Consider the following 27,142-nt stretch of genomic DNA (forward strand, 5'->3'; position numbering starts at 1 on the left):
GACCCAGTGTGACCCCCAAGATGCTGAGGCAGGTTAGGGAGAGGAGCTTGTATCCTGCCCCAGCCTGGCCTCACTCAGTCTGGCTCTGGGCAAGTAGTTGTCAACTCATTTCCCCACGTGTGAAAATGAGGTTGATGTGAGCACCTGCTTTGGAGTTGAGACCTAAACCGTGTTAAGGACTTGGTGTGGGGTTGCTGCAGGCACAGAATTCCTGCAAGCTTCCAGCGGGGAGGGGTCTCGCGTCCTTTGCTCACTGCCGTGAGGTAAATCTGTGCCAGATGCATGCCTGGAGCACACTCCAAATACGGGAGGGGCTGCCCGTCATGGTTATGGGGGAACGCCAGGAAGCTCTGGCAGGACTCCACACCTGAAATTTCCTCCTGCACAACCCCAGGGAACAGCTTATTGTCTCGGGGCATTCTTCTGCCACCTGGCAGTCACCCAGCCAGCCAGCTCCCCAACAGCGTGTGGCTGCTGTCTCGAGATGGGTAACTTGGCCTTTGGAGCCCTAGCAGGGATTTCTAAGTTCCCAGCCACGCCATGGAACCTCCCGCTCTTCTAGTGACTTTCTGCCATTGCATGCTCTCCTCCCTGCCTGCATGGCTGCCCTAGGGAAAACCCAGGGCAGGAAGAGAGCTGGTGTCATCCTTCCTTCTCCCCGTCCTGCTCCCTGATGCTCACCCCTTTCCCCCAAGATGCGAGATGTGGTGTGTCACCACCTGGGGAAATTACTAGTACGCCCTGCGACCCCTCTCTTCCTGAGGAGGTTGTAACTTTCCACTGTCTCTTAGAAAAGGTGGGTGCTGTGTTCTCTTTGATTTTTGTCTGCCTCTTGCTGGCTCCGGGTTTTACTCTGTGGTCCCCTGAGCCCTCTCCAGCCAGGCCTTTCTGTGCGGGAAACCTCCATTTCTCACCTTCATGTGAAAGGTAAGGGGAGATTTAAAGCAACTAGGATGCACCTAACCAGATTCATACCTTTCAGGTTCCAAGTTAGATTAGAAGACATCATGGGTCTGTTACTGCTCACGCCAGAGATATTTGGGATAGAAATGTGGCTCTTGTGACGCCAGCTGGGATATGAGCTGGCACTACCAACTAGAGCTGGCCTCAGATCCCCGGTTCAAGGGCATGGCCCTGGGAGACTTCCCCTCGCTCCAGATGCCAGCCACAAGTGGGCTTCCCAAGAACACCACACTGACCAGCTGGCCGCAGAGCCTCCTCAGGTTCCATAATTTATCAGAGCAACTCAGAGAACTCCAGAAAGTGTTCTACTTACGACTATAGTTTGATTACATAAAGGATGCAAATCAGAAACAGCCAAATGAAGAGACTATGATGGGCAAGGTCAAGCCAGTGGCTGTGATAGTGGTTTTTTTTAATCTGATATTCTGGAAATTATCTCAATACCTCCATTGCCTGCTGCCTCCTTCCACTTTTAAGCATTTCTTATGTGCCCAGCACTCCTCTGTTTTAATTCTTAACACTGCTCTTTGAAGTCTTTGATGTTATTGTACCCACTTTAAAATGAGGAACTGAGGTCCATAGGAGCATGGCCACTTCAAAATGACACAGCTAAATAGCACCCCAGCTAGGATTTGAATCCAGCTAATCACTTCTGGGTCAAAGATGGGGCCATCTAAATCTGCCCCAGTCTGTCAGACATGCCTTCTGGCTAGAAGACGATACCTTTCCTTTAGAAATGTTGGCTGTTGGAAGATGGTTGCTTGTCTCTTACATGGTGTAGTACTAAGACTTCAAAACTGGCAAAGGACCCTTCCCGGAGGAGCCGAGTTGGGTTGCCCTGCTCCATCCAGGCAGTGAGCAGCCCCCCACCAGTCCCAGCCCAAGGACATCCCACCAAAGAATCAGGGAGAGGCAGAATAGAGAACCTTCAGGAGCTGATTTTCTTGCTTTCCCTGCCAGGGTCATCTATCTCCAGCAGCCCAGAGCAGGAGGGGCTCTGAGCCAAGCTCAGCTGGGCTAGCCCCCCACCCAAGTCTCCCAGGCCCATGGCAGAGACGTGATGGGACAGTGTAGAGAAGTAGTCTGTGTTGGGTCTGACCCAACAGCTGTTCCTTTGTCACCCTTCCTCCCCTCCCAGATAATGAGAAATGCAACCATAGGTATTTCTGCCACTGCCAGGCCCCAGGGGACCTGCACAGGGTTAGGTCAGAAGCCCAGCCCTGCAGTTTGGGAAATTAGCAGCATTTGTGGAATTCCCAAGAGCCTTACTTGATTTCTCTCAGCCTTGCCAGTGGTTCTTGTTTGGAGGGTGTTACTGCCCCTCAGAGGGCTTCTGTAAATGTGGGAGGGGGGTCTTGGATTGACACGTGACTAGGGATCCTGCCAGAATTTACCTGGCAGGGTCCAAGGATGTTAAACATCCTGTGAGGAGCTAGACCCTCAGGCACACACTACAAAAACCAGTCCTGCCCTTGAGCCACTAGGGGGGTAGTCCATTTACTTCCGCTGCCCCTCCAATTCCTTGGAAAGCCATCCTCCTTACCAGTCCCCAGGCTGAGTGAATGGGGGAAGAGAGCATGCCTCCATCCCAGCTTGTGGCCAGTGGCAAGGATATATTTCCAGGTGGACGTGGGCCCAAGTGAGCAGGGCATCTTGTCTTGCACCAGCTTGCTCTGATTCTTCATATATGGCTTCTGGGGGTCAAAGAAGACCTGGGTGTGGGCGGTGAGACTTCTCCAGGCAGGGGAGGCTTCCTGCTTGGTGCTGGCAGGAACTCCCCTACAGCCCACCTGGTAGAGCCTTGGCCACCTCACCATGGGACACCCATGTGGGACATTTCCTCCTTTCTTCTAGGCTTTTTTGGTTCCTTATCCATTTGCTTCACATGGTATGTGTTTAGAGGAGTCTAGCATACCTGCTCCAGCTGAACCCCTCTCTTCTTCTTGTTTTGCAGTCGGGAAGACGTCTCTGATCACGCGGTTCATGTATGACAGCTTCGACAACACGTACCAGGTGAGGTCCTGGGTGCCCCTGCCTCCCCAGCGTGTCTGCAGCCGGGATGACCACCTAGACCCCATGCCAACATCTGTTTTGTCTCGGAAGAGCTTCCCCTCTGTGTGCTGGGCCCAGCCCACTAAAGACCCAGAGCCCTTTTGAAAGTCCAGACCTTGATAAAGGAAACACTTCCAAGAGGAAAATTCTAGAAACAGAGAGGACACGTTTCAGTCTCTGTTCTCTTGCTCCCCATGGACAGGTCTAAACCACCACACTGTTTCGTTACTTAGAGTGTCATCATGTAGAGGAGAGTGGATAGGCAAGATGTGAATTGAGGGAGATGAAAATTAGAGCAGTAAGAGAACTTGCTCCTCAAGCATGGTTATGTTGACTCACCCCTGCACACAGAGGCATGTGTGCACAGTGGCTGAGGTACTTCCTTCCTAGAGAGGCTGGTTGTGATGGGGTTGCACTGCTCTGTGAGGGCAGGAGGCTGGGCAGAGTGACCTCTGTAGCTCCTGGCTCTTGAGAATGGTCTGGGGCCAACCAGCCCAAAGACTGAGCTCCTAGGATTCACTGACATTGCACTCTGCTGGCATTACTGGTGAGTCTGGAGGATCATGCAGATAAAGGAAGTTTCCCCTGCAACTCTAGCTTTTTGTGAAATGCACAAAATTGAAAATATTTCAACTATGTTTAGGGGGAAAAAATATATTTTCTTTCTTAACCAAAGGACAAGTAATCATTTTATAAGCCAGTGGGTTCTGTAAGCTATGAGTTCCAAGAGATGTTAGCTGATGTCACTTGAGTGGGAAAGGTAGGAATGAAGGTTTGGTGCTTATACAGTTATAGGGAACACTGGTATACAAAAGTCAGTCGACTTTCCTGCTGCAGGACTTCTCAAGGCTTTTACTACATCGATAGATGGTTTTGATTTGCTGAAAGAGGGATATAGTGTGCAGGATCTCCCAGCGGTGTTTGATCATGGGATCCTTTTGTTCCCGAGTCCTCAGAGGACACGTATTTATAGCACAAACTGGGGACTGCTGTGCTAAGAGGTCCCTCTGCTTCCCCAGACTTACACAGGATATGGAGCGCAGCTCAAGGCAAATGACAGTTCTGTGTCTGCTCCTTAGACTCTCTGTCTCCCTCAGGACCAGTCATCGTCTTTGCCTCAAATACACTCTTCTCTGCCTGCTTTAATTCCCTGCTTTTCCTCTGCTGTGTCTAAAACACCAGATAACTAATGGCCTTGGGAAGAGTTGACAGAGGATAAGAACATGCGGCTCTCAGAGGGGTCCCTCAGTTCTCTGCAAAACCCTGGGCAGTGGCTTTAGAATGTCTGTCTTGGCCATACTTTGTGTTCTTTCCAGGCCAGGGCTTCCCAGAGGCCCCCATAAGGGAGTTCTGCCACATCAGTCTTCCCTTGAGATTACAGTTCTAACACACTTCAGTTCTGAAGTCTAACTGGAGATGCATTTATGTGTGTGTGTGTGTGTGTGTGTGTGTGTGTGTGTGTTTGTGTGTGTATGTTTGTATGCAAATGACCTGGCAGATCTTATTTTGATTATTTGATTTTTTAAAAATTCTAAGTTATTGATAATGCCTCTCATTGGTGTCCCACTGAAAACAACGGGACTCTTGGCTGGCTGCTGTTCTTGGTGCTGGGTAGCAGCAACTATGGCCCCAGGGCCTTTGCAGTGACTGTGATTCTCGTGTGCATGGACCAAGGCCTCAACTCCTCCCCAAGCCCTTTGAGTTTCTCAGAATCTCCTCCTACCTCCTCTCCGGTGGCCTCTCCTTTGGCCTGCTGCTTGGCCTGCACCCGTTGGTCCCATGGTTCTCTCTGCTTGCTGCTCCCCACATGAGCCACAGTCACACCTCCACACTTTGGCTCTAGTGTCACCTCAGCTGGAATGGCCTTCCCCCTCTGCTTCTCTGCTGTGAGAAAGTCTTCTGGCTCATCAAGACTCTGAGCACTTGTTTGCTCTGTGGGTGGGGCCCTCCCCCCTCCCTCTACTCTGGAGCCCTCTGGCCCCAGCACCTTGTCTTCAGGCCTCCTTTAGTCTCCCAGTTCACAGGAACTCCTGTGTGCTCTGGCTCCTTGGACGGGCTCTGCGTTTGACTGAGGTCAGCACCCCTCAGATCTGCCCCTGCATTCGTAGGCCCAGCACAGAGTCTGGACATCGCTGGTGTCGAGTGCCTGCTGGCACCAGAGCGGCTCGGAGGAGCACTCTCTGCCTTGGTTTTCAGACCCCACCAGGCCAGGAGGCCACAGAGGCCAGATGTCTTAGCATGAAGGAGAAAAAGCCCAAAGGGAAGCAAGACCTTGCCCACCGTAGGCTTTTTTGACTTTTGTTATTGCAGCAGATAGAATTTCTTTCCCAATGCTCTTTACGATGATAATTAGGCTGGGAGGCCAGGGATCCAGTTCTGTGCATACACAGGCCATTTTAATGAACTCTCTGGAGAAAGAGGGGGAAATGGTATTGTTTATTTTGTTTATCTTAAGATGGTGGCAGAGACATTTGGGAAGTAGACAAGATCCCCAGGGGCTCTGGGAAATGTTGCTAGTTGTCCCTGGCCTCTCCCCACCAACCCCCTCAAACTTCCTCTCCATCAGCTGGCAGAGCCCCCTACCTCCCCATTAGCTGAGACATTCAGTTCCCAGGATAGAATCATCCCTCCCTCACTCCCATCCTTTTATAATTCTCTGGCTCTGTCTCTCATCCCCTGTGTTTCTCATTCACTCATTCTGACAGCAGGTGTTTCTCTAGTGCCTTCTCTGTGTCTGGAGGGACAGTGGGAGACCATGGCCTGGCCGCAGAATCTGGTCCTGCTCTCAGCAGGGGGACAGGGAGTAGGGGGTTCAACCTCATCCTGAGTGGCAGTGCATGAGGCCTCCTCCTCCCTCAGTCTGGTGCTGGACAAGCCTGAGGCCCTGAGGGGCTGGCCTGAGGACTTGTGAGGACCAGGGGCATGCAGAGCTGGGTTTCCTTGTTCTACCCCTTGGAGGGGGCCTGTCTGCCTAGCAGGCCTTGGGGGGATGCCACCTTGTCAGCTGGTGGGCCTCAGGAGACGGGGTCTCCTGCCACTCCTGCCTGGCACAGCCCCTTGTTCTCTTGACACATTTGCTAACCAGCCTCTCACCACCCCTGCCATCCCCCCATCGAAATCCACTTACCTGATTAAGCCCCAAATCAAGACTTACAGCCTGGTGAGATGAACTCTGCAGTAATTCTCTTGTACAGAACCCCAACTAAATAACTGCTTTCAAAAGTTGTTGTAGAAGACACCTGCTGCTGCCTGTACTGTGATAAGACTTGACCCTCTGCCTTGACCTGCAGGCCTGGTTCTTGGGCTGCCTTTTGGAAACCTGAACTAGCGGCGTGATGAGAGGTTTCCTGCCCCTGCAGCGGCCACTGGGAGGGGAGACCAAGATTTGGGAACAGTACTCTTCTGGGGTTTCTCATAGGTCCCTCAGAGGCTCTCTGTCTTGGCTGTACCTTAACATCACCTACGGCGGAGATGGCCCGGAGATCCATAGGCTGGCTCAGGCAGTAGTGGTTTTCAATCTCTGAGGTGACTGAGATGACCTTCTAGCCAAGGCCTGAGCCAGCAGCCCGTCCCTAGACCTCCCACCGCAGCACAACTTAGGAGGTGGCTGACCTAAGCGGCTGTTCCTAGGAAAGGGTCCCGGCCTATTGGAGCTTACTCAGCTGCCCCAGGAGCACAGGACCCTTCCTGGAGGACTGAGAGGCTTTGCCCATGCTGGGTCACTCCGGGGATTTCACAGAGCCTCTGGGAAAGGAACTGAACAGCAGTGACTGCTGTGCCGGCACAGGCCGAGGGATGCCCGAGGAGCCCCTCACTCCTCAGCCATCTGCACTGTTGTTACCAGCCGCTCTGCCTGAGGCTTTTCTCTCACCTCTGGGCTCTGGATTTGTTTCCAGGGCTGCCAGAGCAAATGACCACATACTGAGTAGTTTTAAACAATAGAATTTAATTTCTCACTGTCCTGGAGGCTGGAAGTCTAGAGCCACACTCCCTCTGAAGTTCTCCCCCCAGCATCCTGCAGCTGTAGGCTGCAGACCCTGTTGTCAGGCTGTGAAGCTCCAGTCCCTGCCTCCGTCTTCATGCCGTCTTCTCTCTGGGCCTCTGTATGTCCTCTCCTCTTCCTGAAAAGACACCACTCATTAGACTGAGAGGCCTCTTCTAAATGCGGGGTGGTTTTTCATCTTGAGATTCTTAACTGCTTACATCTGCAAAGACCGTATTTCCAAATAAGGTCCCATTCTGAGGTTCCAGGTGGATATAAATTTGGGGTGGGACATTCTTCAGCCCACTACGGCACCTCCCAGTCTGATCTTAGTGGGGACCAGACCTTCTGGCCTGGGCCTCGGCTCCATCTGGAGCTTCAGACAAATCAGGGGTTGGTGGCTGTTCTGGTGGGCACAGAAGGTCCTGCAGGGGAGCGTGGGACAGTTGGACTGTAGCTGTGCTGGAGGGAGGAATGATTATGTGCTGAAGGAGAAGCCTTTGTGGAAATCCCAAGTGTGATGATCCATCACTGTGTGTGTGTGTGTGTGTGTGTGTGTGTGTGTGTGGTGGGGAGGGGTCTGCCTATGGCAGTGGAGGATAAGAGTAGGGCCTTTGTGTGGGTTATTGGCAGGCTGCATTTTGATGTTCATGGACCTTACGCACTTTTGCCTTTATGGGTACTTTGGTCCTTCCTTTGTTAAATATATATATACATATATACGTATATATGAAATTATATTTTACAGCTGTTGTTGAGAACATATAATCCCAACTAGATTCATTATTATATATTTTTATTATGTTCACTTTTCTCTTGATTTTTAAAGAAATTAAAAGTCAAAAATATTTTTATGGTCCCCTAAAAAGTACCCTGTGCCCTAGGATCTGAGCCTGCCCTGCCTCGTGGATACATGTGCCTGGATGCTTGGGCCTGGGGAAGGCCCTGGAGGCTCAGAGGGACTTGGGCTCAAGAGGCAGGAAACTGAGAGCTATTGAGGGTTCCTACTGTGGGCACTGATGGGATCAAAGATTTCAGAGTTTGCAGGAGACAGATGCAGAGCGCTGGGCTGGGGCAGGGTTGATGGATGCAGGTGGGGCTCACACAGACTTGGATGCTACTGTGTGGGGCAGAGCAGGGAGGAGTGTGACGGAGCAGTTATGCAGGGCCACATGGGAGGTGAGTGAGGGGCCTGGGCCAAGCACAGAAACACCAAGGGCAGCGGAAGGCATGAATGAAACAGAGAGGGTCGGTGGATGCAGAAGAGGGAGGGGCTGAAATGGGCCCTAGGTTTCTGTCTAGATACCTGGGAAAACCGTCAGTGCCATCAGCTCCAAGAAAAACGAAGAGGTGAGTGGGAAGGAATAATGGAACAGCCAAGGGAAATGTTCGAAAATGACCATTACATTGGACAGACCCTTGAATGGTTGCGTGGAAGCTGGATTCCCAAAGCCCTAAGAACTGATGAGTTGTGGATTGGAGTGTAGAAAGGAGGTGGGGGACCAGGCTGAGGGACCTCTCTTCACAGAATCTAAGATGCCACCCATCCACATGGGGTGTTCCAGGAACTGCCCAGCACCTGGGGAAGACAGGGATAGGATCTTCTGCCCATGGTAGAGGTGGTCCGAGTGGGGTCACACACCGAGGAGACTGATGCAGTACATTCCCTCTTACCTTAGCTCACTCTTTCTCCTCCAGAATGATGCTGCATACTGAGGAGGTCTGGGGTAAGAGCCCAGCTCTGTCACTTAGCTCAGAGACTCTCGGCTGGCATCCTACTTTCTCAGTATTGCAGTCTCTTTTAACCTGGAAATTATTTGGATAAGATTTAACCCCTATACGACCTAGACCAGTTGCCTCTAACTTTAGCGGTAAGAATGTGGATCATTTGTATTTCGACCATAGCTCATCACATGGGTCTTAAAGTCTAGATGATGGAAAACCACAGGCCGACAGTACCGTTGGCCTAGATGTGTGTCATGGTATACTCTGTAGGGAAGCAGAACAGCACAAAACCTCACCAACAACAGCAACGGCTCTACCTCCAGCTAGGTCGATAGTGACAAGATGGCGCTAACAACACCTCCCTAATGGAGTGCCTGGCTAGGACATCGTGCCCCCATCCCCACCGTCCCTGTGCTTACCCCCGGGGAGGGATTGGCAGCTCTGCCAGATGCTGCTGTGCTTCTGGCAGAAGCTGGACCTCAAGTCCTCACTTAAGTCTAGCAAGCTGATGATTTTATTATGTTCGTAGAGTGGGGTTCCATCTTTGGAAACACTAAGTTCTGTGGTCAAAATGGGAGGCAACAGTCCTATACAGCAAAATGTTCTGAATGCCAGGCTGCTTGGCAAGATGTCCATGCCTTCGGAGACCCGCTGGGGTGCCACCAGTCACCCACGTGCTCCATCTGGAAATGATCTGGTTCTGGACTGAGGGTACACCTGCCCTGGCTCTGAACTCTTGTCTTCCCTGCCCTCCTCTCTCCTCTTCCTGCCTCTCTTCCATTGAGCATATACAAATTAGGAATGTGGTCCCCTCCTAGTACGGAACGCTGACTAATGGTGGCTTGAGAAGAGGGGTTGAAGTTGTCCAGGTGCACGCAGTCATGGGGAGGACTTGCAGGGGCACTGCTGCACAAGTGTGCTGTAGTCCCTGGGCTCTGGTTCCCACTCTGGTGCTCCTTCTGCTCTGTGGGTTCTCATCTGCATGCAGGCTGGCTGTTGCTGCTCCAGACATCACCTCTGCATTCAGGGCAGAAAAGGAAAGCAAGTGCTTCCCTGGAATGCCCTTGCTCTCTAGCAGACTGCAGCTTCAGTCTTATTGGCCAGAATTGGGTCACCCGACCACCCTTAGCCTCTGGAGAGGCTGGGAGAGCAGAAGATCTCCATGACCTTCTTTAGGCAAGTAGAGGAATAAGAGGTGACTGGTAGGTATTGGTGAGTCCACCAGCAGTGCCTGTTATGCTTTATAAGTTAAAGGGGCTCATGATGCCATTCTCTGCCCCAGATGTCAGCAGTCTGTCCTGTTCACTTTGTAGGTGACCCTTAGATGGGTCTTAGACACCCTCAAAAGTCCACCACTTGGAGCATCTTTCACCCTGTTAAGGAGAGGGCTTTTGTGCTTGGACCCTTTTGTGGCCCTCAGGCCACACATCCCTGGCCATCTGCATGGCTTTGAAGGGATTGACTGATTCTGATGAAATTTAACCCCTATATAAGTCAGAAGGTACATACTGTTTGGTTGACCTTTCAGACTACAGGAGATAAAAGACCAATTGATATAGATACTTAAATTGGGTGGTGACAGGCACAAGCTACTCTCCACTGGGAGGACAGTGGCCCCCAGACTGTGCAGACTCTGAGGCTGAAGTGGCTGAAAGAAGCCAGGTACCTGTGCCGTGGCCTCCTGAGTCAGCGTCTACTCCCTCAGAGCACAGTGCTGAGCTGCTGGCAAGGACAGACCCTGACCAGCATGTTTTCCAGAGGCTACCGCCTCCTTCCCCCACAGCACCCACTTGCCAGTCTGAATCCGTAGTTCTGCCAGCCTCATTTGCATGCTAATTTGCATGACTCTACCCTATACTCTCATCTGATGGTTGGTACAGAGCACAGACAGCAGCTTCATTGTCAAGGGCTTGTCATGCCCAGCTGCTTTCTGCCACTTGTGGATGCTTCCCCAGCCATGGGCCAAGGCCTGGCCAACGCTAGAAAAAGACACACACACACTCCTTTTCAAGATTTCTCTTCCTGAGAAGAGTCTTGAGTCAATTTATGCAAATCACCATGCAGATTTCCACTGCAGACTTTATTACTGTGTCTTGCCAGAACGTGGATGCTAAATTATATTTCATCATAGAAGCATACAACAAAAAAGATGTCAACAACTGCCTTAGGAAACATCTCTTTTCTTGGGGATCCACTGGGCCAGTGGCTGTCTTGTGCAGAGGGAGATGTACAACGGACCATCATTCTGCATGGTGTCTGAGCCCCCGCTGACACTGTGTAATACCACCTTCTTCTGAAGTTGTAGACGCAGCTGGGAAATCTGTGTTTGCTAAGATTTCTCATAGTTTGTGTACAATGAAATGCCTGCCATTTTTCATAAGTAGTGCATTTTGTAAGCATGATACTACAGGAATAAATAGTGGAGTCCAGAGCACAGCCCATCCTCCTGGGGGACAGGCAGCAGGCAGCACAGCTGAGGACTCACAGCTGAGTCCATGGGGATCATGGACTGACAGGAGAGCCCCTGAAATCAAGCCTGCCGCTCATGTGTCTTGATATCCTCTTTGCATTCCTGTGGCATAGTTACCAGCAAGACTAATTTATTTATAAGAGGAAATGAACAACAGAGAATGCATACGTTGACTCAGACTTCATGACAAGCTGGAAGAGAGATGTGGTCTCCTTTAGAATCCAGTCAGCCTTTCCTACAGGGAACACTAGTTTATTAATAAGGGATGTTAATAAGGATTGTAAGCACAAAGTTTTCTAGAGCAAGGGAGCTTGGGAAATGTTGGGTTCCGTGTAATTGTTCATGTTTCTTCAGTGCAGGACTTCTCAGAAACTTTACTGTGCCAGCATGTTTTATGGCTCTCCACTAGGAGTTAGAACATGCAGCCTTTCTCAGAAACACTTGATTACAGTTTACCTTTGTCCTGTAGGTTACCGCTTGGGGATGTATTTCCAAGAGCCAAGTCTGAGAAACGTGGGAGGGAGGGTCTTCTCCATGGCAGGTTTTTACAGCTTCTCTCAGAAATGCTCTGGTCAGTTGGTCAGCCTTCATTTTTGTATATGCAGAGTACCTGTGTGTAGTCTAACTCATGTGATCTGCAGTCCTTCAAGGAGGCTATGATAATCCCCGTTTTAGAGAGAAGAAGTTCCCAATCCAGTGTTTTTCCCAGCCCATCACAGAGCACTGGCAGAGGTCACTGAAAACAGCACATGATCCCACCAGGTCCGTTTAGCTGCAGCTTCTGGAACTGGTCATGGTCAGCCCAGGGAGGCACCGAAGGAAGCCTACGTTTGCTGGCAGAAATCTACCCTTGCCCCCTCCCCAAGAGCCTATGAAGGCTCCTGATCATTCCAGCCTCTGAGCCTCCTGGCAGCACAAGGTCTGTGGGCATATCGTGGATCTGGGCTTTACCTTCAAAGCAGAAGTGACTCTCCCCATCCCAACTCACCCACACAAGCACACCACACCCATTCCTACCCGCATACACATACTTATACCTGCAAATGAATACGTAGTTGCATGGGCACGTGTGTATCTCCATTGTGCAAGGGTCTACCCACACATGCACACGTTCCCATCAACACACACCACCCTCTGTGACATGTGCTGGCCTTCAAGAGGGAGTGTGGGTTGTGGCAGGTAAGAGGGAATCACAGAGGATTCTGCCTGGGTAGCTAATTGTTCTGTTTGCTTGGTGTCCCCCATCATCCTGTCAGATAATTTCTGTTGTTCTGTTTTTACACTCACTGTTCCAGCTGCCATGTGCTGTCAAACCTATCAGTGATTTTAAGATTTCAGATACTTATTTTTCAATTCTAAGTTTGTATTTGGTTCTCTTTTATCGTTTCTCTTTCTCTGCTGAGATTTTCTTAAAATCTGCGCCTTGAGCATATTTCTCTATATACTTGAGCATAATTATATTAGCTACTTTAAACTCTGCTACTTTAAACTCTGCTACAGTATCTGGGTCACCTCAATGTTGGTCTCCACCTGTTCTCTTTTTCCTTGAATATGGTTTGCACTAAAGATGCTGAGTACATCAATATTTATCATCTACATTGTAATTTAGACTGTGGATTATGTTTCTTCCTTCGGAAGAGTATTGGTTGGACACAATTTCTCCATTTTCTTCCGTGTAGTAGGCACCACGTTTTAAAGTTTTATCAGATTTGTTTGCTTTGTTTTGTTTTCAGTTTTAGGTAGGCTGCTTGAGGTCTGCTTGGGTCAGTCAGAGATTTGGGCAGCTTTCACATGTAGAATTTGGAGTGCCCTCTCTGTGACTTTCTCATGTTTAGGATTTCCCACATTTTCTGGCTGTTGTGGTAGCTTTGGGATTTGACTTGTTTCTCAAATAGCAAGACTGTGGGTGTCTTGCCAAGTTTTAGTGACCCCTGGGCTCCAGCCAGGGCTGCCCTCAGTCATAAAAGCAGGAATCTCACCCAGGGCTGTTCCCTTTTTTAAAGTTGACTCCCCTCCAGTTTCTACCTGCTTTTGGTCCCTTTGCGGTGCCTTCAGAGAGTTGTTGGTTGTATTCTGTTCAGAGTTTATGATAGCAGTCTGCAAGAGGCTTGGTCTGATAGGAGCTCTGCCGTGACAGAAATCAGAACTCTCCCATTCCCTCCATCTGGGGCTTTTCTCCCCACATTTCCCATCCTCCATACACCCCCATTTTCACCTGCTGGAAAGTTTGTATTCACTCGAGGACTTGTATAGTTCAGAATCAGGGTCCCCTTTCTCTTAGAGTCCTTCTTACGGTACTGGTCCTTTCCATCTGTCAAGGACCACAGTTCTGTGTGCTGTAATCTTAGCTCCTCTACAGGGTTGGAAGTTCAAAGCTTAATCTGAAACTCTAAATAAGCATTAACCATGGCGAAGAGCATTCCGGGGGAGGGAATGGGTCTTCATGGGCAGGAATGGGGGCTCGTTCTGCTCTGGGCCTAACAATTAGTAGGCATTCGAGGATGAGAAAGTGAATGAGTTATTATTTACTCACAGTGTTTGCCAGAAAGGAGCTGCCCAGGGCCTGAGAGAGACGGGCTCCAGCTGGTGGTGGTGTGGGGCCAACTGCTTGTGCCTTGTGTCTGGGAAAATAGATGATGCCAGGGAGCTAGAGATTTTCTGGTAACCAAGGCCCAGTAAAGGCCATCTTAAAAGTTCTTGTTTTTGCTCCCTCCTTAGAGAGCCGCCTTTTGTAGTTCTCGTTAAAATGCAAATGAAGTTCCTCTTAAGTGGGCTCTGCTGAGCTATTATGGCTAATGACCATAAGAGTCTGACAATAAGAAGCCAGACACGATGTGACCCCCATGCAAACCCAGTGACAGCTTCAGGGCACAGTGACAGCTTCAGAAATGAAGGGATTTCAGGAAGCAGAGAGAGTACAGCCAAGTAGTCAAAAGCAGAGGCTTTGCAGTCACGGAGACCTGCGTTCAAATCCTGCTTCTGCCACACAGGGCACCTGTGTGACCTCGGTTTCTGGGTGAGCCTTGGTTTCCTCATGAACAGCACCGTCTGCATACATGGGCATCTCCCTCTGTCTCTCACTCCAGGAAGGGAATGTGCCCCTCCTTCTGGATACCGCAGGCTGATTACAGCCCAAGCTCAGAGACTAGGCAGTTGTTTGCAAAACTTCCCTGCACAAATGAATTACCGTAGGCTTATTTGGAATCCTGGTCTCTGAAGCAAGTGACCCATGCACTACATGTTGAATCCCTGGCCAGTAGGAGAGACTGACTGGTATGAGATCTTCCCTATTTCCTATAGCAACTGTTAAATGAGAGGCCCTGGGGCCAACCTGAGGGTGCAGAAAGTGACTTGCAGAACAGGACTTGCAGAGGAACTGAATCTGAATAGGTTTTAGCCACATGGAAGAACATTCCGAGGAGGGAACAGTACGAGATAACACTAAGAAATACAAAGTGACTTGTGTGTGTGGTGTCTTGACCAGAGCATGGTCAGTAAAGTATAAAGTAACAGCTGGACACGAGAGGAAGTGAGGGCAGGCCCTGAACTGTTTGTAGACCAAGTGAAGCATTTAGACTGTTTCCTAGGGACAGGGGGAGGGAAGTGATCAGATTTATGTTTTAGAAAGCTAACCCTCATGCTGGATGACAGATTAGTTATAAGGGGGAGGGCCTGAGGGCAGAGAGACCAGTTAGAAAGCTGTTGAGGTTATTCAGGTAGAGAAGTTGGAGGTCTGAACCAGGGCAGTGCTAGGGGGATGCTGAGAACAGAGAGGCGAAATGCTCCGGGGTGAAGCCATCAGCTCAGTGATTCTTCTGACATGAGGGAGCAGACGAGAGAGCAGGCAACCAGCAGGGACTCGGGAAGACTCGCTTGGCTTGGATACCTGGGGTGGTAGCGGTGCTGTTCATGGAGGGAGGAGAATTGAAGCTGGTTTGGAGGGAGATGGTGGGCTCTGTGTGGGACACACTGTGACTAGGGAGATGTCTAGTGAACAGCTGGATGCCTGGACTTGGGGTGCAGGACAGAGGTAAGGCCCAGGATGTGGACTGAAGCTGGGAGAGTAATGAGGTCCCCTGACACAGAACAGGGAACGACAAGCAACATGTTAGAGAAAGGAACAAGTTCCTAGGAGAGATCAATGAGGAACAGCAGTTAGAGAGGCAGGGAAGCCAGAAACAAGTAGTATCATGAAATGCAAAGGAAGGAGGTGTGCCAAGGAAAAGGACTGGTCATCAGGGTTAAAGGCATCAAACAGAGCTTCGCCTGTAAGTGTCCTTACAGTTTGGAGATGAAATGGCTCCTGGCAACCATAGCAAGAGCAGCTCCAGTAGGCAGAGGACAGAAGCCATGCCACCCTAGTCAAGCAGCAGGTGGGAGGGGAGGAAGGGGAGCCTGGGTTTGGGGTCCTTTTCCAGAAAGCATATCACTTGAAGAGTAGCTAGAGAAACATTTAGTGACAGGGACGTGAGATTTCTGAGAACACTTCTTGAACAAAGGCAAAGAGTGAGTAGTGCATGAAAGATTGAAAATACAGAAAGGAGATGGCTGACAGAACATCATCTGGGAGGAGGGGGCCAGGGACAAGGGGACCCGCAGGGAGAGGCTGGCTTTGAACAGGAGGAACAAACACTCAGAGTCCAGAGGGATGTGGGGTAGGGCTGGACACTTGTAGACAACTTTGCAAATACCCTTTTCAGTTCTGGTTCTGCCATTGGCAGCTGTTGACCTTGAGCAAGTAACTTAGCACCTCTCACTCTCACTCAGGTGTCTTAGCAGTGGCGTTTGCATACTGAGGAATGTAGCTCATAACAGAGGTTATCAGGAATACATGAAGTAGGGCATGTCAAGTGCTCTGCACGATAGCTGGCAAAGGCTAAGTACTCGGATGTTTCATCATCGTACCATGTTTACCCCTGTTATTGTACTAAAGGTAAACAAAAGGAATTGAAGTGCTTTATAAATAATGTTGAAAAGTAGGACTTGAGGCCATTTCTGAGAAGGAGCCACACTGAGGACAGAAGAAGAGGGGAGAATGTTATGAACTGTTGCTGATATGGGTGGAAGTTAGGTGGTGATCAAAGACAAGTCACCTGTTTTTATATTTACCCATAGATTTACCATTTGTGGTACTCTTCTATTCCTTCTTTAAAGATGCAAATGTTCGTCTGTGACATTTCCCTTTAGCCTAAAGTATTTCTCATAATTAAGACTCACTGGTGACAGATTATCACAGCTTTCCCTTATCTGAAAATGTTTTGTTTTTCATTTCTGAACAAAAGTGACACTGGCTGTGGAATCGTAGGCTGACATAATGGTGGCGGAGATACTATTTCTTTTGGAACTTGATTCTTTTCCATTGTCTTCTGTCCTCAATTGTTTCTGATGAGAAGTCAACCATCATTCTCGGCATTATTCCTTTGTACAAATGTGTCTTTCTGTTTTCTTGCTGCTGTCAAGGTTTTCTCTGTATCTTTGGTTTCAGTAATTTGACTATGACATGCCCATGTGTGGTTTTCTTTGTATTTATCGTGTTTTAGGCTCACTGAGCTTCTTGGTACCATGGGTTGATGTTTCTAACCAAATTGGAGAAAATTTTAACTTATTTTTTCAAAAATCTTTTTGCTTATTCTGTCTATTCTCATTATGAGGCACCAATTGCATGTATAGCAGATCACTTGATACTGTTTAGCTGTTCAGGAGACTTCATTTTTATTGTATCTTTTTTCTCACTGTGTTCCAGTTTGAACAGCTCATTTTAGCTTGTCTTCAAGTTCATTGACCTTTCTTCTGCAGCATTCGAGCTGCTGTTACAGAAATCCGGTGCGTTTTTATTTCAGGTACTGTATTTTGTAGTGTTGAGATTTTCAGTTTTTGTTTTTAGAATTTCCATGTATCTCTTGAAATTCATCATTCATCTTTTCCTTTGTATTTTTAAAATATATATAACAAGCATTCTGAAGCCCTTCTCTGCACATCCAGCATCTGGTTCATTTGGGAGTCTGTTTTCTTGATTATGACTTGAATTTCCTCCTCTTCACTTGCCTAAACCTTGTTTTATTGCATAGCGGACATTGTAAAAACAGGCATACCTTGGAGATACCTGCAGGTTTGGTTCCAGACCATGACAGTATGAAGCAAATGAATTTTTTGGTTTCCCAGTGCATATAAAAGTTATGTTCATACCACACTGTCATCTATTAAACATATAATAACATTATGACTAAAAAATAACATACATAACTTAATTTCAAAAACTTTATTGTTTTAAAATGGTAACCATCATCTGAGCTTTCAGCAAGTTGTAATCATTTTGCAGGTGGAGGATCTTGCCTCACTTTTGGTTGCTGCTGACTGATCAGGATGGTGATTGTTGAAGGTTGGGGTGGCTCTTAAAATAAGACAAGGAAGTTTGTCATAGCAGTTGACTCACTGATAAACAATTTCTCTAGCATGTGATGCTGTTTGATAGCATTTTGCCCACAGTAGAACTTATTTCACAGTTGCAGTCTGTGCCCTCAAACCCTCCTGCTGCTCTATCGGCTCAGTTTAGTGGTATTCTCAGTCCCTGGTCATCACTTCAACAATCTCCACAGCATCTTCACCAGGAGTAGATGCCATCTTAAGAAACCCCTTTCTTGGGGCACCTGGGTGGCTCAGTGGGTTAAGCCTCTGCCTTCGGCTCAGGTCATGATCCCAGGGGCCTGGGATCGAGTCCCACATTGGGCTCTCTGCTCAGCAGGGAGCCTGCTTCTCCTCATCTCTCTCTCTGTCTGTCTCTCTGCCTATTTGTGATCTCTCTCTCTGTCAAATAAATAAATAAAATCTTTAAAAAAAAAAAAAAAAGAAAGAAACCCCTTTCTTTGCTCATCCATGAGAAGCAACTCCTCATCCGTTCAAGTTTTTCGTGAGACTGCAGCAAGTCAGTCCTGTCTTCAGGCTTCATTTCTAGATCTCATGCTATTTCTACCACATTGGCAGTTAGCTTCCTCCACTGAAGTCTTGAATCCTTCAGAGTCATCCATGAGTGCTGGAATCAACTTCCAACCTCTTGTTAATGTTTATATTTTGACCTCTTCCCATGAATCACAAGTGTTCTTAATGGCATCTAGAATGGTAAATCCTTTCCAGAAGGTTTCAATTTACTTTGCCCAGATCCATCAGAGGAATCACTATCTGTGGCAGCTAAAGCCTTACAGAATGTATTTCTTAAGTAACAAGACTTTAAAGTCAGAATTACAACTTGGTCCATGGGCTGCAGGATGGATGTTGTGTTAGCAGGCACAAAAACAACATTAATCTCATTGTACATCTCTATCAGAGCTCTTGGATGACTGGGTGCATTGTTAATCAGCAATAATATTTTGAAAGGAATCCTTTTTGCTGAGCAGTAGGTCTCAACATTTAATATTAGTATTAGTATTACAATATTTAGTAAACCACGTTGTAAATAGGTGTGTCATCCATATTTTTTTGTTCCATTTATAGAGCACAGGCAGAGTAGATTTAGCATAATTCTTTAGGACCCTAGGATTTTGGAATGGTAAATGAGTACTGGCTTCAACTTAAAGTGACCATGTGCACTGGCCCCTAACGAGAGAGTCAGCCTATCTTTTGGAGCTTAGAAGTCAGGCACTGACTCTAGCTACGAAAGTCCTAGCGGCACTTGGGTGGCTCAGTTGATTAAGCATCTGCCTTCAGCTCAGATCATGATCTCAGGGTCTTGGGATAGAGCCCCACATTGGGCTCTCTGCTCAGTGGGGAGCCTGCTTCTCCTTCTCCCCCTGCCCGTCCCCCTCACTTGTGCTCTCTCTCTCTCAAATCAATCAGCCAGTCAGTAGTTAGCTAGATGACCCTAGATGGTATCTTTGCATAAGGCTGCTTCGTCTACCTTAAACATCTGTTACTTAGCGCAGCCACCTTTGCAAGTTATCTTAGCTCAAGCTTCTGGATCTCTTGCTGCAGCTTCTACATCAGCACTGGCTGCTTCCCCTTGCACTTTGATGTATGGAGACGGCTGCTTCCCTTAAACCTCTGCTAACTTCAGACTTTTCTTCTGCAGCTTCCTTATCTCTCTTAGCCTTCATAGAATTGAAGAGAATTAGGGCTTATCTCCATATTTTACTTTGTCTTAAGGGAATGTTGTGGCTGGTCTGATCTTCTATTCAGACCACTAACATTTTCTCTGTATCAGCATTAAGGTTGTTTCATTTTCTTATGGCCCGTCTGTTCACTGGAGTAGCACTTCTAGTTTCCTTCAAGAACTTTTCCTTCGTTTACAACTTGACTAACAGTGTGGTGCAAGAGGCTTACCTTTTAACCTATTTCAGCTTTTGACATCCTTTCTAACTAAGCTGAATAATTTATAGCTTTTGATTTAAAGTGAGAGATGTGCAACTCTGCCTTAGAGGCAATGACTGCAGGTCATTAATTGGCCTGATTTCCATATTCTTGTATCTCAGGGGATAGGGAAGCCTGAGGAGAGGGAGAGATGGAAGAATGGCCAATTGCCGTGGAGTAGTCAAAATACACACAACATTTATCAGTTAAGTTCACTGTCTTATATGGGTGCAGTTCATGGCATTCCAAAACAATTATAATAGTAACACCAAAGATCACTCATCACAAGAGTACCAGAAAAAATGTAATAATGATACAAATTTTGAAATATGAGAATTATCAAAATGTGACACAAAGACATAAAGTGAGCAACCGTTATTGCAAAAATTGCCCCAGTAGACTTGCTCTACACAGAGTTCCCAGAGACCTGCAATTTATGAAAAACTGTTTTCTGCAAAGTACAATAAAGTGAAACATAGTAAAATGAAGTGTGCTTGTAATAAGTTATAGAGATTCCTAGGTTCTGTTACTTTCTTCTGAAGAGTGTTGAGTTTTATTTTAATAGGCAATTAAATTATAGACAGCTAATCTTTTGGGGGGGGATAAGGGGGCAGGGATTATCTGCCATGTTTAAATTTTGTTAAGATAGGTCACTTTCGGTTTTTCCCTCAGTCTTCTGGTGTGACCCTTAGTCCTGAGATGATAACCTTCCTCCCAAAGCCAGCCCTTGTGGTTTTCCCATGGAAAGCCTGAGGTGTTTACCAAGTCCTTCTAACTTAAATGATTAGGAAGTTAACCTCAGGGGAAAAAATTGGTTAGATGTTGGATTGTACCTTGTTCTCTTTCCTTCCTTCAGAGATTGTAACTCTCCATTTTCTGTCAGCTTTTGATTAGTCTTCAGTGCTTAAAAGTTATTTCTTGTATTTCTCCACAGTTTTGGAATAGTTATCTGTGGGAGGGTTAGTTTGATAGAAACTACACAGCCATTATTTAAACTAAACATAGGAATACATTTTGGGGCCAAGCTGATGGTTCAGTCATTCCCAGGGACAATGTCTATGTTTTAGCAAGAATCTGTACAGCCATGGGAAGGTCTGCTGTGGCTCAGTGGCCTAACTTGCTAGGGACAGAGTGGTCCAATTAAGGAATCAGAAGTCTCTATGATGTGGAAGAAGCATGAAAGTGGGACGAAAGCGGGGAGAGAGCTGAAGAGGGAGGAGGTTGGCATCTTCCAGACTGTTTCCTCAGTACCACTCATGTGGTCAGGCTTTTGTGAGGAGCGACGGAGATAAAGTGTGTGGGTGTCCAATAATGGCATTTATGATTGTGGAGGCCACTGAGTTGAGCTTTGCTAAGGCTTGGTCCAAATGGCGTAATTCTTGTCATGTCATCTGATGACTTCTCAGCCCTCCATGGAAGTAGATGTGGCTTGTGCCCTCATGAAGTAGATTGGGGTTTTCATTGTTACACTGTCCTCAAGAATATCACTATGTCCATGCTGCTTACCTTTGAGGGATATGTTTCTCCATGGTTCTTTGCTCTTTTGGATAGACTGTTGTTAGTCTGTGTTAAAAGCAATCAAAATAATAGTAGCTAAAGCAAAATAGAAGTTCTGTTCACTCTCACCCAAGTGTGGGTGTAAGCAGTCTAGAGCATTGAGGTGGCTCTCCTGGGTCAGGGACTCAGGCTTCCTCCATCTGGTTGCTCTGTCATCACTCCTATATCACCTTCATCTGGATGGGCCAGTATGACTCACCACCATCTCTCTACCTGTCTTCATTCTAAGCCACAGGAAAGGGAAAGAGGGCAGCTGTGAGCATGTCACTACATTCCATCACCCCATGAAGGACCCATCCCAGGAGATGCATACATCACCTTTACATCCCACTGACGAGACTTTAGCCACCTACCTGCAAAGAAAGCTGGGAAATATCACCTTTATTTGGGGCAGCCATTGACCCATCTACACATCTAGAATCCTATTACAGTGGAAAAGGAGACTGCATGTGGAGGACAGCCAGCAGTCCCTGCCACCAGTCCTTGAGGTCATAACACCCAGTCTTCAGCTCCCGGATCACTTTACTGAAGGATCTTGGCACTCCCTGGGGAGCCCAGGGAGCACTGATGAAGTGAGAGATTTCCACCTGGTCTGCACATTTCTCCTTAAGGGTATACGAAGATGAGGACTGTTGCACTTCATTCATTAGTGATTGTTAACATGACTTAAGGAACAAGGCTGGGTCCACAAGCCACTTGTCAATTCCAGACTTGTTGCCCAGTGACTACACCACATAGGAAAGGTGTGCCAAGCTGGGGCAGAAAAAGCCCAAGTGTTGCGAAGCTTTTGGTGCCAACCCTTCCAGCTCTGCCCCTGACTTGTAAAGTCACACTAGGTGTGTATCCTCTAACTTCCCTGATCTTTCATCTCCAGAGGGGTTGGATTACATTATGTCTAAGGTGCGTGCCTAGCACTCATGTTCTAGAATTGTGAGATGCCTCAACACTCCACAACTTTGCATTAAAGCAGGTTTCTAGGTGGATATAGCTCCTTTAACTCCTTTGTGGAATGAGTTGGAGGTCCCAAAGTGCATGTATGCTTGCAGACAACCTGGGACCTGTGGACGTGGATATTTCTATTTCCTCAGGCTTCCCTGGGTTGTGGTTTTTGTAATCAGAAGTCGCTGCACAATTTCCCATACAATTAAGCTTATTTTTAGTCTTTTATTTTTGTTTTAAAATACTCTAGTTCTACCTCTAGAACTATTATACTTTCATTGTAGAAGATGTGGAAAATAGAGGAAGTTAAAATGAGGGAAGAAAAAAAAAAAATTGCCCATAATGTCATTATTCACACTGGTGTTATTAAGGCTTTAGTGTATGCCCTTCATTTTAGTATCTAAGAAAATATGAAGAATACTTCTACTTCAGTTCGTCACATTGGGGTCACACTATACATGATGTTTACAACCTTCACTTGATAACCTAATTCCTCAAATCCTTAAATATTTTTCAAGAACATGATTTTAAATGGCTGCTAAGAATTCTAATCTCATGGGTGTGCCACACTGTACTGAATCAGTGCCCTGGGCTCTCAGTCCATGTCTGAGTCTTCGTTACTAGGAACTGCATAGCAGTGTCATCTCCATTTCACACCAACAGCATTGAGCTTCTATCATAGATGCTGTGGGGCAGGTGAGCCCAGAGAGGTTGGGTGGCCTGCCCAAGTGAGTGGTGGGTCCTGGCCATCTGGCCACAAGGCTGATGGCACCTTGCCCAGCTGCCTCTGCCCAAGGCCAGGAAAGAGCACAAAGTTGTGGCATAGTTTGTGTTGGGGACAGTCGGCTCCTAATATGTTGGTTTGGGTAGGAAAGAGTGCACTTTCCCAGGAAGATGCTGCTCCAGGTGGGTTGTGATGGCCCTGAGGAAGGCCAGCTGCTCTCTGCTGCCCACACAGCAGCAAGCTGCCCTGATCCTCACTCTGTCCCTGCCTACTGGAGGCAGAGGTGAACCCAAGTCTGGGTGCCTGAATCTCAGGAGCCTCGAGGGGAGGCTGTGATTGTGGGAGGCAGGTGAGACCGCCCAGCCCATTCTCCTTGAGGACCCCACCTGAGCAGGGCAGGAGATACACCTGCCAGTGGCCTTGACTCTGAGGAAGCCTCTTCACCTGGCTCTTGTCGCCTTCTCAAAGCACTTTTGTCACTCCCTGAAAACCCGTCCTCATCCTTACTTAACTCCAACCTGCTTCCTCTGAGAGACATGACTGGATTCACTGTTGAGTATGAGCAGCAGGCAGGGACAGCAGAGCAGGACCTGCCTTAGGCTTGGCACGGGTATCCCCTCTCTTGCTGGCTGTCACTGTCTGGATCACTGAGCTTTTGCCCCTTTGCCTGAGACCTTTCCATTTTAACCTTTCCTTGTTTTTCTCTAATAGGCAACCATTGGGATTGACTTCTTGTCAAAAACCATGTACTTGGAAGATCGTACGGTGAGTGCCTGACTTTAGAACCAGAAGCACAGGGAGGGCTCCTTTGGACTTAACCATCTGGAGCCTTTAGCCGGGCACCACCGAGAGGGCTCGTGCCTACCACAGAGCTTGCAGTGCCCACATCACAGAGCCGGGGCCTTCCCCCGGCCCCACCCCACCATGAGGATTACCCTGACCCCCTGCTCTCCTTATGACAGGTGCGGCTGCAGCTCTGGGACACAGCCGGCCAGGAGAGGTTCCGTAGCCTGATTCCCAGCTACATCCGGGATTCCACCGTTGCTGTGGTGGTGTATGACATCACAAGTGAGTTTGGGCCTCAGGTGCCAGAGGGAGGGTGGCTCACAGAGGCTCCAGGGGGTGTGTGTGTGTGTGTGTGCGCGCACGTACATGCACATGTATATGCTGTGTATGCTTGTCTTCTCACTACAGGAAGACAGGTGCTTGCTGTAGGGGGTGAGCTGCCTTCCAACACCAGCATGGGTTCCAGCCTCACCATCCTCCTGGGACAGGCATGGGTGTATGGGATTGAGCTGGCCCTGCCCAGAGCGGGGGGGCAGGGAGGGGTGCTGTGTGTAGAGGTGAGCAGAGATGAGGCTGGCCTGCTCCCACCCCTCTGTGCCCCCTTTGGCCCTGATGGCCAGAAAGACCCTTATGGAGCGACTTGTGTGTGTGCATGTGTCAGGTTGGGGGAAGACACTGGTCTCTGGGCCAGCCATGACCCAGCAGCCATGGTTTTGTCAGGTGACATGCCAGCTCCTCATAGGCTCTCCTGGGAGGGGAGGCCGAGCGGGTCGGAGAGCCGAGGGTGGGCTGCGCTTCCCACACAGTGTAGCTCTTCTGGCTGGGACAGCTGTTCCTGAGAGAACTGCACAGCCTTGAGGAAGACTTATGGTGGGGGGAGGGAGAGGGCCTGGTGAGAAGCCTCAGCTGTGCGGACAGGTGTTAACAGAGCACACCTGGTTAGCCCTTGTGCTGTGCCTACACCTGTGCAGGGAGGACACCCTGGGTGTTGTCCACAGCACTGAAATCACATGGGGAAGCACGTGTACCCCACTACTTTAAGCCCACTGCCCCAGGCTCTGCCCATCTCCTCTCTCCATGCTTCCCTCTGACCACACACCCCCTCCACCTTGAGTACAGGTGGGAGCTGGGTCCTTCAGCCTGGGTTTGTGCAGCCTGATGTGAGCAGGAGGGAGAGCAGGCTGGGGGAAATGGAGGCTTCCTGGGACAGGCTTCCTCCCCCTTCTCAGGTGCATGGGCTGCTGAGTAGTGGGCATTGCCCTTGCGGCCACTCCCCAAGGTCTGTCACTCACATCTTCTGACTGAGGAGAGGGCTGCCCTGAAATGGACTTACCTCTCATGGCTTTTGTCTCTCCTGGGGCCACCTTCCCCTCCTCTTACAGATCGAGGGTTCTCTTCAGAACTCACCTTTCCCAGTGCCACCCCCCTCAGTGGGAGACCACTGTATAGGCCCTTCTCCCCCAGGAGCTGCTCTGGTTCCCCACCAACACACACACATGCACACCTGTTTCTGAGCTCAGCCAAGTCCAGTTGGCCTGGCTGCCAAGCACCATTTCTCACACTCCACTCTGCCCCATGAAGTCAGGTCTGATTCTCAGGTGGGCCCCTAAAACCACTAGTCCATGCAGCAAATCATGACAGTGACCTTCCAACAGGGTGACCCCCACAACCTGGGATCGTTCAGCAACATGAGGGTCTTTCAGGGCCCTGGGGCAGCAGCTGCCCAGACACACATGCTCCCCCCGCCCCCCCACTCACCTCCCCACTGCTAGAAGGTCCGCACTCACCGGTCTGGGTGTGAGGGTGCACAGTCTCCTCCCTCCTGCTCCTGGTCTCATGCTCCCTCCCACCTCTGCCCTCTACTGCTCAGGGTGACTCTCCCTCTATTGTCTCCCCACTTTCCACCTCTAGATCTCAACTCCTTCCAGCAGACCTCTAAGTGGATCGATGACGTCAGGACAGAGAGGGGCAGCGACGTCATCATCATGCTGGTGGGCAACAAGACGGACCTGGCTGACAAGAGGTAGGTGTGCAAGGTGCAGGGTGCTGGCGGGCCCAGCCTGCAGTCCCCTGCAGCTCCTCCTAGAGAAGGAGTTCTGGGATGCAGGAATGTTGAGTCTGTGCTTCTGACCTGTCGCCGTGCATCTGAGAAGGGTCCCCTAGGGACACTGGAGGCTTTGCGAACGCCTGGCAGACCCTTGCCCATGGCAGTGGCTCAGCTCTGAGGCCCCACCTTCCATGGTCTGCAGGGGCACTGCTCTGCGAGAGGGCTGCACAATGGCTCGGGGTCTGGGGCCCAGCCATGGCCACGGCACAGCTGCAGATGTCAGTCCTTCGGGCCCCCATTGGCTTCTGCTTCTGCTTTGTGTCTCTGTCCCCATGAAGTGCCCGTGCCCGTGAATGGGCAGAATTTCCTGTCTGTCACTGAGTCTCCAGTGTGCAGATATGGCTGACTCAGGTGCCGCTTGCACCCATTCGTTCACTCACATCAGGGGACCCAGCTTGGTCAGCTAAAGCAACAGGTTCTGGACCGCTGGCCTTCTGAAGTGTCCTCTGACCATCTACACGAATATCCGACTCCAAGCCTGCTTCATTTGAGGTCTGTCCTTGAAGTAAGGGAAATGGGACTCACAGCCCAGTTCTACTGCTAAGTGTGTCTCCATACAACCTGCAGGCAGTCGCTTTTAACCTCACTGTCCTGTGGAGATGGGGACTGATGACACCACCCAAGGGGCGCTGTGTGGCTGGAAGAGCTTTCTAGACATAGATGCACACAACTGTTAGGATGGTTTACTGCCTGCTGCAGGGCCTGCTCCTGAGCTGAGAGGCACCATGGAAGGCAAACCTGACAGGGCTGGGGCAGGCTGGTGTACTGCTGTGGCCCCGTGTCCTTTGTCCTGTACCCAAGACCTCCTCATCTGGACCTTAGTCCTGGACCTAGGCCTCCTCATCTCATGCTGCTCCCTCTGCCTCTACCAGGGACTCATTTTCCCCTCTCCCCTTACTCACAGGCAGATAACCATCGAGGAGGGGGAGCAGCGCGCCAAAGAACTGAGTGTCATGTTCATTGAGACCAGCGCCAAGACCGGCTACAACGTGAAGCAGGTAGGACGCACCTGGTGCTAATCTGGCCGAGGGACCATGTGTGGCTTCTGGCCTGGTCCTTCATGGGCCCAGCTCCAGCTTGCCCTGAGGGACTAGTGCAGATTGGGGCAAGCAATCAGAGCACCCTGAACCCCACCTAATGGGAAACAAGCTAACTTCTAGCGTTGGGAAAGCACGAGAGAGGGCAAGAGCACTCACTCTGGGGGCTGGGGGGTGTTTGGACCATGTCCTCGTTACATCACACAGCAACCAGTCACGGGCCTTATAACGTGCCGGGCATCCAGCCACCAACTTCCAGGAGAGAGAAGCAGCATCTCTCTAGCATCTTACCTCACTTGGGATGGGGGTGTGGGAATTTCAGTCCAACCAGCGTTTGTGGGTTCATGCCTGGGGACTAGCAAGTGCTCAGAGCTGTGGAGGGCCAGGCAGGCTTAGAGAAAGGAGCCCACCCTGGTGCGACTGGAGTTTACAGGGGGAGAAGCCTGGGGAATCACCACAG

The 27,142-nt window shown here is 49.3% G+C and overlaps 1 protein-coding gene across 1 annotated transcript in view; it reads left to right on the plus strand.

The window, feature by feature from the left end:
- RAB6B (RAB6B, member RAS oncogene family) overlaps positions 1-27,142 on the plus strand; it is a 59,405-nt gene that overhangs the window by 23,797 nt on the left and 8,466 nt on the right. The window contains exons 2-6 of the mRNA XM_082718992.1: positions 2,918-2,976; positions 23,464-23,517; positions 23,715-23,820; positions 25,450-25,561; positions 26,550-26,643. Coding sequence (XP_082575118.1) covers positions 2,918-2,976; positions 23,464-23,517; positions 23,715-23,820; positions 25,450-25,561; positions 26,550-26,643 — 425 coding nt within the window. The remainder of the gene's footprint in view (positions 1-2,917; positions 2,977-23,463; positions 23,518-23,714; positions 23,821-25,449; positions 25,562-26,549; positions 26,644-27,142) is intronic.

This window comes from Mustela nivalis (genome assembly GCF_964662115.1).
Source record: "Mustela nivalis genome assembly, chromosome: 1".
In the NCBI taxonomy this organism is placed as follows: domain Eukaryota; kingdom Metazoa; phylum Chordata; class Mammalia; order Carnivora; family Mustelidae; genus Mustela; species Mustela nivalis.